Below are 13518 nucleotides of genomic sequence, written 5' to 3'. Positions count from 1 at the left end.
CCTCTTCTGTTGCATAGTACATGTCATGCACTCAGAACATAAAAGTCCAAGTGAAAAAAAATGGAAGAAAGGAAGATGTGAAGGAAATAGAGAATGAAAGAGGGAAGGGATTAAAGAAAAAAGTGATGATTTCAGTGAGGAAGTAAGGAAGGACGTCATCACAAAGATGATGGTTCAAAGTACACTACCATGCACAGTGGCTATGATTGTAACTGAACATTAACAGACTGACAGAGACTGGTATTAAGTAGCACTTAAGTAATACTCCCTTATAATTTTGTCTACTCTTACAACTAATAGTTTGAGACAAGCTTCAAATATCAATTTGGCAGAAATACAGTTGCTATCTGATATGGAAAAATAGAGGAATAACTGAGCTGGAAAGATGGCTCAGTGTTAAAGTTGCTTGCTTGAAGGCCTCATGGCTTGGATTCAATTCTCCAGTACACATATCAAGCCAAATGTACAAAGTGATGCATGCATCCGGAGTTCCTTTGCAGGGGGAGAGGTCGCGGTGCACCATGTTTGCTGGCACTTGTGTGTGTCCTACCTCTCTCTCTCTCTTCCCTTCTTGCAAATTAGCAAATAAAATATGAAAAAAAGAAACAAAAGGACAAGAATAAAACTACTATCTCATTCAAGCTTTAGAAATTACCAACAGTGTTCTCTGTATAATCAGAAAAAAAAAAAACAATGTTTCTTACATCATTTAAACAGTAAAAATTGAAAGTGGGATGCTCTTGGGTATTTTCCATGACAAGAATTCCATTCATAGAAAAGGAAGACAAACAACTTAATTAATGGTGGCATAACTCTCTCCCTCTCTCTCTCTCTCTCTCTCTCTCTCTCTCTCTCTCTCTCTCTCTCTCTCTCACACACACACACACACACACACACACACTCACTCACACCAAGTGACTATACATGACTTTCTTACTGTGCTGTAGGAATTGAGTCTAAAGACTAGCACAGGAAAATAAGGATGGTTTTAAAAAACTTCAAAAGAAAAGTATTTATAAAAACATTGAAAGTGTTCATTTGTCACTCCGTGGAATAAGATAATGTGGTTTCCTTTTTATGTATTGATGGTATCTTGGTCTTTTCTTTCACAGACAGACCTTCCACTTCTGGTTCATTTTCCTCTTGGATATCAGGAAGCTGACCTTGTACAAAAGCGAAAGACCCAATACAGGAATGTACAAAATGACACATTCTCCCACAGAATTTACAATCTTCCAACACCCCTATGAACATGCTCATGGGCTGCACATGCTGAGTCAGCGGTGTGTCTCTTCCCTCGCCCTCCACTGTGCTTTCACATGTGCTTCGCTGAGTTTTGAAATGTGCCTCCCATGACTAGGATTGGCACACAAGGTCTCTCAAAACTCACATCACACATTCCAAACTTTTAGTAAGTTTGGTTTCTTCTTAAAAATTATTTATTGACAGTTTCCATAATTATACTCACTATGCCATGATCATAATTTGCTATCACCTCAACCCCTTTGCTGCCCTCATTTACCCCCACCACTTACCCCCTTATTCTTTCCAACTAGGCTCTCCCCTATTTTGATGACATCACTTTTATAGTGATTTGCAGGATTTATTTTTGCATTACTGAAACATATGTATTAATTCTTGTCCTTTCTCTGACTTTGTTGTGTCTTGTATATTCCTAGTCTTCTTTTGCCTAACAACTGTTTCAGTATGAATTTTCCCCCATAGCCTTTGAGATGAAATTATCTTTCTTTTCAGAATGAAGAATTCCCTCATGTCTGGTGGGAGAGCTAGGTTCCCATTCATGATCCACGTGGTTACTGAATTTGTATTTCTCAGCTTGGTTATTGTTAAGGCTATACATGTGTTACTCATTTAGATGGAGATTTTCAAGTATACCTTGAAAGCTGTAACAATGGACTTTTTTGTAATACAAATTTCTGTAGCATTTGTGTAAATGTCTAAATTTCCATAGATTTACACTCTTCTAAAGAGTGAGGTGTATAAGAAATTACCAATGGCAACAGAGAAGTAGGAGAGATCCAGAGCATCTGAAGCCCACATAGGCAGGCAGAAGCGTCACCAGCAGCTGCGGCAGCAGGTTCATGGCAGCTCCAGGTCCTCGGCAGCAGCACGACCGTGGGACCACACTTGCAAGGCTCGGCTTTATCCACAGGAAAAACCAGATGAGGGGATTTTCCACTCACACTGGAGCTCCTCACAAACTCAAGAAATGTGAAGATAAGACTGCCGCAGCCAGCGGGGAGTTGAACAAGGACCCGAGGAGAAGTTAACCTGAATGGGAGAAGGCAAACAGACACAAGAAGGAGACCATGCTAGGTGTTCAGGCAGACATAGCTTATATATAGAAGACAGAACTTGTTTGATAATGCTTATGTGCCTAAGGTCAGTTTCACCAGGGTCATATGTTAATCCCTCTATCAGGCACCCACTCCACCTAGGCTATGTACTAAACAATGCTTTAGGATCAGGAGATTAGGAGATTAGAGATCACCCTAGCTCCCAAGGTCAGAGAGCAGCTGCAGATCACGAGATCTCCTTTGTAGTAAGAGATAAGAGAACACCCTTAGTTCCCAAGGTCAAAGAGCAGCTGTGGCTCCCGATATCAGACCACAGCAAACAATGGGGTAGCAGATCACAAGGTAGAGGATCACGTGACCATGGGAGGACTAGAGCCACCATCCACAGCCTCCCCTCCCCTACTGCCAGCCCAAGCACCAGCAAGAACCAGAGACCTGGGGAAGGGAGTTCACAGCACCCAGCTCCTGTGACCAGAGCAGCAATCCAATTTCCCAGCCAGCCTACTTGAACCCACAGTGCACCAAAAACGGACCCAAGCAGGAGCGCTCCATAACTGTGACCAAAATCATCCCAAAAGGTAACTGGGATTACATCAGTTCAGTACTCACGAAATAATTATGGTATATAGGCCTGAATCAGAAGTGCTAATTGCACCTTCCATAGCAGAATAAATTATATGTTAAATCTGATGGATCCTTGGATTTGGCTTTTTTTTTTTTTTTTTTTTTTTAGCACCACAGAAAAGTTTAATATTTGGCGTATTTTCTCCAGGTCCTTTTATAACTGCCTACTGACTTCCATGTATGTTGGATTATGCAATATTTTCATATAACATTAACTTCCCATTGCAAATAAGCTAGTGGATGTACAATATTCTATCATGTGGCTGCATCATACCTTAACCATCCTAACTGAGCTCAGGCTAACAAAGCATGAAGTAAAATCTGCAGAAGGAAGTAAAATGACGCACACACGGGCCCTATCTATGCACATATACACAAATGCATCTTCATGCTGCCTGAACACGAAATGGCTGTGTTCTGTAGTAGAGGAGGGGAGGTAATGCCCAGAGCCTTGACTTTGTAACAATGAGTTGCCCTGCCTCCTTCTCATGGTAAGACCTTTCCTTCTCTCCTTCTTCCCCATCCCATGATTTGGGACTTGCTATGTAGCCAGGCTGCCCTCACACTCACATTAATCCTTCTGCCTCAGCCTTCTGAGTGCTGGAATTTCAGGTATATACCACCTATCCTGGCTATAAATTTCAAAAAATACATTCAAAAACATTCAAGAATTTAATGAAAAAAGGTCACCTAGGAGAACCCCATTATCAACATATAAAGATGTGTTATTACAAATAGCTTTTAAAAAAGCATGTGGTCTGACTAAACATTTTATTTAGAATTGAACTGCAATGCAATATCATATGTGCATACTAATATTTCAAGAAATTAGAAAATGGAAAAAACAAAATTTATATTAACCATAACTTTAAACAATTATATCAAAATTATACCAACTTTTAAAGTGTAGCCTTTTGTGGTGGTTTGATTCAGGTGTCCCCCATAAACTTAGGTGTTCTGAATGCTAGGTTCCCAGCTGATGGATATTTGGGAATTAACGCCTCCTGGAGGGAGTGTATTGTTGGGGGTGGGCTTATGGGCTTTATAGCCAGTTTTCCCCATGCCAGTGTTTGGCACACCCTCCTGTTGCTGTGGTACACCTTATATTGGCCAGGGGGTGATGTCCACCCTCTGCTTATGCCATCGATTTCCCCTGCCATCATGGAGCTTCCCCTCGAGCCTGTAAGCCAAAATAAATCTTTTTCCCAGAAGCTGCTCTTGGTTGGGTGATTTCTAACAGCAATGTGAACCGGACTGCAACAGTAAAGTGGTACCAAGGAGTGGGGTTGCTGCTAGACACCTGACTATGTGGCTTCAGCTTTTTGTAGCTGATTTTCAAGAGGAAAGTGGAAGGAGTTGAAACCTTGGCCTAAGAGATGTCTTGCAGTGCTGTAAGTACAGCTTAATGGACTATTCTGGTCTGAGCTCTAAAACCTGAATGCAGTAAGAACTATGGACTGTGAGGTTTGGCTTATGAGGGTGAGAAAGAGCTGTGCCTGGACTGGGCTAGCAGTTTGTGTGAGAAGCTTGCTCTTATGCCCATATCCTGAGAAGTTGTGCAGGGTTGCTTTGCGTAGAAATGAACTGGTGTGTGCAGAGGGATATGGCACAGAAAGAAAAATCTTTGGGTGAACTACTGCCAATTCAGCTGCAACTGAGAGATTACAACCTTTGAGACTGGGCTAGCTGACCTGCACTGGGGCAACAAAAAGAATGTCAACTCTTTTGAAGGGGCCTGAGTGCTCAAGGAGTGTCCTGTTCTTCAAAGTCTGCTTTATTCCCCCCTGGATTAACAAATTGGCACCCTACCTGGTATCGTGGAATATAAGAAATGCTGGAAAGAGGGTCATTGAGTTTGCAACACAGTCTTGTGTTTTGGAAATGGCCATGGGCAGTGTGAAGCAGGTTTGTTGGTTGCCTGCATAGAGACTCCATGGAGCCATGAGAATGAACTGTGGCTTGCAGTGGAGACCCAGTGGAGATGCCGGGACCATGAGATGGCTGCCGAGGAGCTGCCGGCCCCGATGAAGTTTCCCAGGACTGTGAGTAGCCTAGCTGGAGGGGTGGAATTGGAATGCCAGAGACTTGTTGCTGGTTAGAATTATCGGACTTGAAGACTTGTCACTGGCTAGAGTTGCTGGACTTGAAGCTACAGAGTTTGATGTTTGCCCTGGTTGTTTTAAATCTTGTATTGGTTGAATGTTTCTTTGCTATGCCCAATGTCATCTTTTGCAGTGTGAATATTTATTCTGTGCCATTATGGGTTTTTTGAGGTTATATTTTGGTTATTATGGCTCAGTTAAAAGATCGTGAACTATGGGGATGTATGAACATCATTGAGATTGATAAAAACAATGGGGACTTTTAAAGTCAGACTGAATGCATTATATTTTACATCATGTATGGATATCAGTTTATGGGGGCCAGGGGTGGAATGTGGTGGTTTGATTCAGGTGTCCCCCATAAACTTAGGTGTTCTGAATGCTAGGTTCCCAGCTGATAGATATTTTGGATTTAACACCTCCTGGAGGGAGTGTATTGTTGGGGGCGGGCTTATGGGCTTTATAGCCAGTTTCCCCATGCCAGTGTTTGGCACACCCTCCTGTTGCTGTGGTACACCTTATATTGGCCAGGGGGTGATGTCCACCCTCTGCTTATGCCATCGATTTCCCCTGCCATCATGGAGCTTCCCCTCGAGCCTGTAAGCCAAAATAAATCTTTTTCCCAGAAGCTGCTCTTGGTTGGGTGATTTCTAACAGCAATGTGAACTGGACTGCAACACCTTTCTTTTCAAGACTCAGGAATATCTTCTAGTATTGCCAGCAAACACGATTTTGTGTCTGCCCACTGAGATACCCTTTCCTTAAACTGCCCCAAGGCCCATGGCTGTGCTTTTCTTGACAAAATTGCCTGTATTTATTGTGCACCCTTTTTTAGTGTGTCTACTGTGAAATAACTGAGTCAAGAAGGCCAGTGTGTCCACTCACACTTCCTCTGTCATCTTCACTGGAGTGCATTCAGTATCCAAACTAGTTGTCTAAAAGTTGGATTTGAGGGTTAAAATACTTATTTACCATATTTATAACAACTGTAACTGTAATTGCATTTGCCTGCAAAGCCAAAGGACCCCGGTTTGATTACCCAGGACCCATGTTATCCAGATGCACAAGGGGGCCCATGCGTCTGGTGTTCGTTTGCAGTAGCTGGCAGCCCTGGCATGCCCATTCTCTCTCCCTATTTCCCTGTCAAATAAATAAAAATACTTTTGTAAAGCCTATGGCTGGCCAGGTATGGTGATGCATTCCTGTAGTCCCAGCACTTGGGGGGCATGAATAGGATGATCACATTGAGTTTCAGGCCACCCTGAGGCTACGTAGTGAATTCCAGGTTGGCCTGGACTAGAGGAGACCCTACCTCAAAAAACAAAAGAAAACAAAAGAAAAAGGCTATGGCTGGAGCGATGGCGATGGCTTCGGGATTAAGGCACTTGCCTACAAAACGAAAGCAACTAGGCTCTATTTCCCAGGACACATGTAAGTGAGATGCACAAGCTGAACAATGAAATTCATTTGTAGTGGCTGACGGCCATAGCACACGCAGTCTCTCACTTTCAAATGAATTAATAAAAATAAAATATTTTTTAACAGCCTATGACAGGAAAAGTAATAGCCATAGATGGATAAACTAGTATTATCTGGTTAAGTGAATGTATTATACATATAAAACCACCCTCTAAACACTTATGTTTATGTCTATATATTAATGCTACTATCACTTTTGGTTACAGAACTTACCTTTTCACATGGTGACAACCACTATAGAAACCCAAACCTCACCAAAGAGCTGAGAATTGGTGACAGTGGGGTGTTCCTGACTAAATGAGACATCTATATCACACCCTTTATGGTCCATTATAGAAGAGGTGGTAGGAAGAATCTCAGAGCCAAGGAAGGGGAGGAGTGCTGTGCAAGGCTCATCCTGTCACAGTGTCACTGTGATACTCATGATATCACCTACACAAGACCTGCATTAACCACATGGAGAAAGTAATGTCATCAAAATAGAAGAGACACTAGTCAGAGTGAAGAAACTTGGTGGAGGGGACACAGGGAGGAAAAAGGGATGGTGGTGGGAGGGGATGATAGATGGTCTATATGTAGATGTCTTGCATTCTTACACACATGTGATTAAGTCCCCAGTCTAGTAATTCACTATGTCACCTTCAGAAATGAGACTTTTGCACAGGTAATAAGGGTCACATTGAGGTGACTGTGATGATCTGAGACAAAGTCACATGTACCCAGGCTGTCCTCTACCTCACTGTGTAGGGTGCCCTGAGCTCCTTACCTTACATCTCCAAGTGATGGGAAGACCGGCGCATGCCACCACGTCCAGTTTTATGACCTGTTGACAGGCCACATTTCTGAAGGTGACATGCTGAATTACTAGACTGGGGACTTAGTCAGATGTGTGTAAGAAAGCAAGACATCCCCTCCACCGAGTTTCTTCATTCCAATTAGTGTCTCTTCTATTTTGATGGCATTACTTTTCCCCTGTTGTTAATGTCGGTCTTGTGTAGGTGGTATCATCACTGCCACAGTGACATTGTGACAGGATGAGCTTTGCAAAACATTCCTCCCCTTCCTTTGGCCCTTAGATTCTTCCTACCACCTGTTCTATAATGGCCCATAGACGGAGTGACAGATGTCTCACTTAGTGAGGAACACCCTACTATCACCAGTTCTTAGCACTTTGGTGAGGCTTGAGTTTCTACAGTGGTTGTCATCATCTGAAAAGATAAGCTTCTGCAACCAAAAGTGATAGTAGAATTAATGCAAACACATAAACATAAGTATTTAGAGGCTGGTTTTACATGTATTAATACATTCACTTAACTAGATTACTAGTTTATCCACCTATGGATATTACTTTTCCTGTCATAGGCTTATAAACATATGTTATTTGGGGGCTGGAGAGATGGCTTAGCAGTTACGTGCTTGCCTGTGAAGCCTAAGCACTCCAGTTTGAGTCTCAATTCTCCAGGACCCACCTTAGCCAGATGCACAAGGCGGCGTACACATCTGTAGTTTGTTTGCAGTGGCTGGAGGCCCTGGTGTGCCCATTCTCTCTCTCTCTCTCCGTCTTTTGCCCTCAAATTAACAAAGAAAAACAAAATTGAAATATTTTATTATTAATTTATTTGGGAGCGATTGCATTGCTAAGGCCATCAGCCACTACAAATGAACTCCATTGTTTACCTTTTGCATCTGGCTTACATGGGACCTGGGAAATTGAACCTGGGTCCTTTCACTTTGTAGGTAAGTGTATTAATTACTTAGCCATCGCTCCAGCAATAGGCATTTTTTATTTGTTTGTTATGTTTTATTTTGTTTTTTCGAGGTTGAGTCTCCCTGTAGCCCAGGCTGACCTGGAATTCACTATGTAGCCTCAGGGTGGCCTCAAACTCATGGCAGTCCTCCTACTTCTGCCTCTCAAGTGCTGGGAATAAAGGCATACACCACAGTGCCCAGAAAGCCATAGGCTTTTTTTTTTTTTCCAGCCATAGGCTTTTGAAAAAATATTTTTATTTATTTGACAGAGAAAGCGGGAGAGAAAAATAGAGAATGGGCACACCAGGCCCTCTAGCCACTGCAAATGAACTCCAGACTCGTGCACCCCCTGGAGCAATCTGGCTAATGTGGCTCCTGAGGAATTAAAACTGGATCCCTTGGCTTTGCAGGGAAATGCCTTAACTGCTAAGACATCCCTCCAGCAATACACTTTTAAAAGCAATTTCATTTTTTATTTTTTTTTTCAACTCTTGATCAAATATTTAATATCATCTATTTGCAAATAAATATATATATATATAGTAAATCTGTAATTTTAGACATTAGTAATCCACAAGGACATACAATGAGACTCTACTATAAATTCCAAATGAATAAGGCTTCAGTTTTAAGACTGCCCAAGCTCAAGTACTGGTTCCTTCTGTTGTTTCTCAAGTCATGGAGGGGAGGCTGCTTTTGTTTCTGTTTGTTTTGTTTTGTTTTTTGAGGTAGGGTTTCACTCTAGCTCAGGCTAACCGGGAACTCACTATGTAGTCTCGGGGTGGCCTTGACCTCTTGGTGATCCTCCTACATCTGCCTCCCAAGGGCTGGAATTAAAGGTGTGTACCACCATGCCCATCTCTTTTTCTGAAATTTAAACTAAAGATGTACCATTAATACAAAATTATCTTTCTGCTACCCTGAACTTATGGTCCAGTTAATTTTATTTCCATACCTGAACATGTATAAATGTCATGCATGGGAGAAAAATAACCGGGCCTTAAATCGAGGGCCATTTTCACTATTTTGCTCAAAATTCTTATGTTATATATCAAGAGGCTAATCTACTTAGAGACGTCATCTTAGAATAGCATTTGTGTTTTAAGATGAATAGTTCTCAAATCTGAATTAATCTTTCAGAAGGCACTGGGTTTTAAAAATGTCCTAAAGCATAGGTCTGTTGACTGTGAGAAAACACAAAAAAACTAAGTCCATAAAGGTGTTTTCAACTGGAAGTAGCACCTACCCCACACACTGCAAATAGCAATGAGTCTTTCTAGAAAATCACATGCATGCTTCAGCTTACATAGCACCACATGTAACTCACAACTTCTAAAAGAAACTAAACAGTGTCTGAGTGTCTAAAATTTAAATGTTCAAACCTTCACACGTCCTTCTATTCTTTACATGAAAGGTACTTAATAAGTTACATGTTCTACTTACATTTAAAAAAAAAAAACAAGATACCTCTCACGTAAGTAGAAATTACTTAAAATATAAAGGGTAAGGATGAAAGATGAGCTGTCCAGTCCCTGTAAACTACATTAAAACCCAAATATAAAGAGAAACAGAAGTGAAATTTTCCTAAAAGGAATTTTCACAATTCTTATTCCCAAGGGGGATAAATTATACTACAAATAAATTTACATAGACTAAGATTTTCCTTGCCATGGTATGTAAATATAAGTAAAGTCCATGTAGTCTAAACTTTCTGGGTTATGTAGTTAAGAGATACAGAACTGTTTTCTGGGGAGGTCGCTAGTTGAAGTAGGTGAGCACAATCATTTGAATGGGCTGTCTGCACACTGGGCAGGGCTTGTTCCTTTTCTTAAGCTTCTTTGCGCATGTGAAGCACGACCTAAGATGTCCTGTTTTGCCATGAACAATGCAAACATTTTTAGGTCGACCTTGGCAAATTACTCAAGGCTCAAGGGCATTAAGGGGGAAACTAGACTCCATACTTTCTTCCTTGTCTTGTGTTTCTTCCTTCTTCATCTCTTTCAAGTCTTCTTGGCTGCTACAAATCATGCTGCTAGAAGTCGATGGCTGAGAATGCTCTTCACTTTCTTGAGACTGGAAGGTTTGCGTGACTTGATCATCATTTTCCTCAATCCATGTCTCTCTGGAGTCGTTCACTGCAGTTATTGTTTTACCATCAGGCACATCCAAGCCCTCTTCTGTCTGAGCCAAGTTTTTTAGTTTGGCTTTTGCAAAGATTTCCCCTCTATCTTTCCCTTTATCATCTGGAAGCCAGCTCTCACGAAGGGCCCAACATCTGTTGCAATGTGGTGGAAGTGGAGTATTCATTTCATTACAGGATGTACAATTCCAATAGTCCGCTAAAGAAATTCCAGGATCCTCTTCAAATGAATCTCTATCACTCTGTCCTGCCTGATACACTGTGACTCGAGAAACCCCATCATCTTCATCTGAGAGTTCTTGACCTTCTTCACTAATATAATCTTCTGAATCAAGAGATTCAAGTTCAAATTCTACACTAAATTGATCAGAAACTGAATCTTGATCCAACCAATCACCCGAATGTTCACGTACACCATCATCAAGCTCTTGATTTGAGGGGGCCTCTGTGGACTCGCTGCCACTGCTTCTTTCACAGCACAGCTCCCGTATTGAAAGGCAGGATGGAAAATTTTAAAGTAAACTTGGTGAAGAAATAGCTGGTTGCTACAGGTAGGGGACAGCCTGAACTGTATATTCAGAAGTAAATAAAAAATAGGCTAAAAGAAAGACTGCGAATGGCCCAAGATATGGGTTGGTCGGGTCAACCTAAACTTTATGACCCAGGAAGGGGAAAAACAAAAATACAGTTTTGAGAAAAACCAAAATAATAAAATAGTTTCCCAAGACAGCCTGAACAAGGACTTAAACTCTGGTTATGCACAAATAAGATATGTAGACATAACTGTACAAGCTTGGCAAATACCCTTGTGAAACCCCCCCACCCACGCTCCTCTTTCTCTTCCTTGCTAAAAACCCTATAAAAAGAAACACCTAGGGCTAGAGAGATGGCTTAGTGGTTAAACGCTTGCCTGTGAAGCCTAAGGACCCCAGTTCGAGGCTCATTTCCCTAGGACCCACGTTAGCCAGATGCACAAGGGGGCACACGCATCTGGAGTTCATTTGCAGTGGCTGGAAGCCATGGCACACCCATTCCCTCTCTATCTGTCCCTTTCTTTCCCTCTCTCTCTGTCACGTTCGAATAAATAAATGAACAAAAAATATTTAAAAAAAAAAAAACACCTAATAGGGCTCAGGGTCGACTCCTCTGTCTCCTGCATGAGGTACGTATGGATCCCAGAGCTCTGGTTTCCCGAATAAAGCTTCATGCTTTTGCAGCAAGTTGGGTCTCCCGTGTGTCTTTGGGTGCGTGGTATCTCGAGAATAGAGTGAAGGTCTGGGGTTGGGGGGGGTGTCTTTCAGTATCACACGCAGAGCCAGGCTTTCATCTAAGGAAAGGGATTTGTGGCGCTTTCTCTGTCCATCACCAGTTAAGTCATCTGAGTTTTCCTCTGTCTCACTAATTGTTCTCCTTCTAGATGAGGTAGAGGGTCTAGAAGCCAACTCTGAAGATGGAGGCGTCTCTTCTTGCAGTTCTTGCACAGGGTCCTTTAGATCACTCCCACCTTCAAGAGGACAACCATTCTCACTCATAGATGTTCCAGAGTTTGATGGCTCTTGCTGACTTACTACTACCAAGTTTTTGTAGATCATTGTGTATATTTTCCTGTGCTCTTTCACAGAGAAGCTTGGCACTCCAAACAAATCTCCAAGAAGATCATTTGCACAATAAACAGTATGTTGCTGCTTCTCATCATATAATCTTTTACTCATAATATACTGGCCAAGATAAAATACAACAGTCTTTAACAACTTCAAAAGCAATGGCTTTGGCCTAACCAGGGTCTCTTGTTCCGAAGCTGGAATCTGTGAGGTGCTTAGGGCACCGTCAGTAGACACAGACATGTTGGTATTGCACATTAGCCTGGATCAGGGTGGGGAGAAAAAGGAAGTGCAGTTCTACGGGGTGGGTGAGCGCGGGCACAGCTGCCCCTCTGCGCCCCGCTCCCCCTCACCGCACGCGCAGAGGCACGACGCCCTGGGCCGCGGCCACCATGTTGCTTGGGGGCCCGGAGCACCCGGAGTCCCGCGAGGAAGGCAGCGTTACCCCAGGCCCGCTTTCGAGCCGGTGCCCCCTCAAGACCCATACAGGCCCCCAACAAAGCGCAGGATGGCGGTGCGCGCCCCCTGCCGTCCGCCGGGAATGTACAGGAAGTCTCAATTTTATTTTTTTTAAGAGAAGGGGCATAGCGTAGCTTGGGTACACCATGGCTTACTCACACTGCAAAGAAACACCAGATATGTGTTCTTTGTGAATCTGGCTTATGTGGATGAATGCAGGCCATCAGGCTTTCCAAGCAAGAGCCTTTAACTGCTGAGCTCCCAGTCATATGTGTTTCATTGTTTTCAATACCAGGTATGAATCCTCTCTCATGGAGCAAGCCTCAAATCCAATCAGGGAGCAGCTGGTTTTCCCCATAACAGACATGCCAACATTGCTCTAGTTGTCATATTTGGTCTGGCTGCCCAGCCATAAACTTTGCCAGAACTACTGCTGATTAAGAGTACTGATGACTTCTCCTGCAACTGGCTGAATACCTCTCTCCAGCATCAAGACAGCCAGCCAACAGGGAGGAGGGTTCCACCCAGGCTTCTACTTAATTTCTCATTATCCTGCAGCCCAAATGTGGAGATTTTTTTAAATATCTTAGGGCTGCAGTAATGGCTTAAATATTATGGCACTTGCCAGCAAAGCCCAATGATCCAGGTTTGATTAGCCAGGACTCAGATGCACAAGGTGGGGCATGCCCCTGGAATTTGTTTGCAATGGCTGGAGCCATGGTGTGCCCATACTCGCTAAAATATAGCAATAAAATCAATAAAACAGTAAAATATAATGAACAATATTTTGAAATATTGATTTATTTGAGAGAGAGAGAGAGATTATGAGAATGTGTGTGCCAGGGCTATATCCACTGCAAATGAACTCCAGACACATGCAATACCGTGTGTATCTTGCTTACCTGGGTCCTGCAGAATGCAACCTGTTTCCTTAGGGTCGCAGGAAAAGGCCTTCTCCTCTGAGCCATGTCCCCGACCTAATGTAGAAGTTTTAACAATCGGGTTATACCATCTAGTTTTGGTGTGTGTTGCAGTCTGGTTCACAT

General features: G+C 42.6%; 1 protein-coding gene across 1 annotated transcript; it reads right to left on the bottom strand.

Annotated features, from left to right (window-relative positions):
* Positions 1-10030: 10030 nt before the first annotated feature.
* LOC123462102 (E3 ubiquitin-protein ligase Mdm2-like) lies at positions 10031-12274 on the bottom strand. Its single transcript, XM_045154173.1, is given in 2 exon segments — positions 10031-10904; positions 11718-12274. Coding segments are annotated over 2 exon segments (1428 nt in total). The 5' UTR covers positions 12272-12274.
* Positions 12275-13518: the final 1244 nt, after the last annotated feature.

Source organism: Jaculus jaculus, chromosome 7 (genome assembly GCF_020740685.1).
Source record: "Jaculus jaculus isolate mJacJac1 chromosome 7, mJacJac1.mat.Y.cur, whole genome shotgun sequence".
Lineage (NCBI taxonomy): Eukaryota > Metazoa > Chordata > Mammalia > Rodentia > Dipodidae > Jaculus > Jaculus jaculus.
The sequence above is the reverse complement of the archived record's forward strand: the minus strand, read 5'-3'. Positions and strand labels throughout refer to the sequence as shown.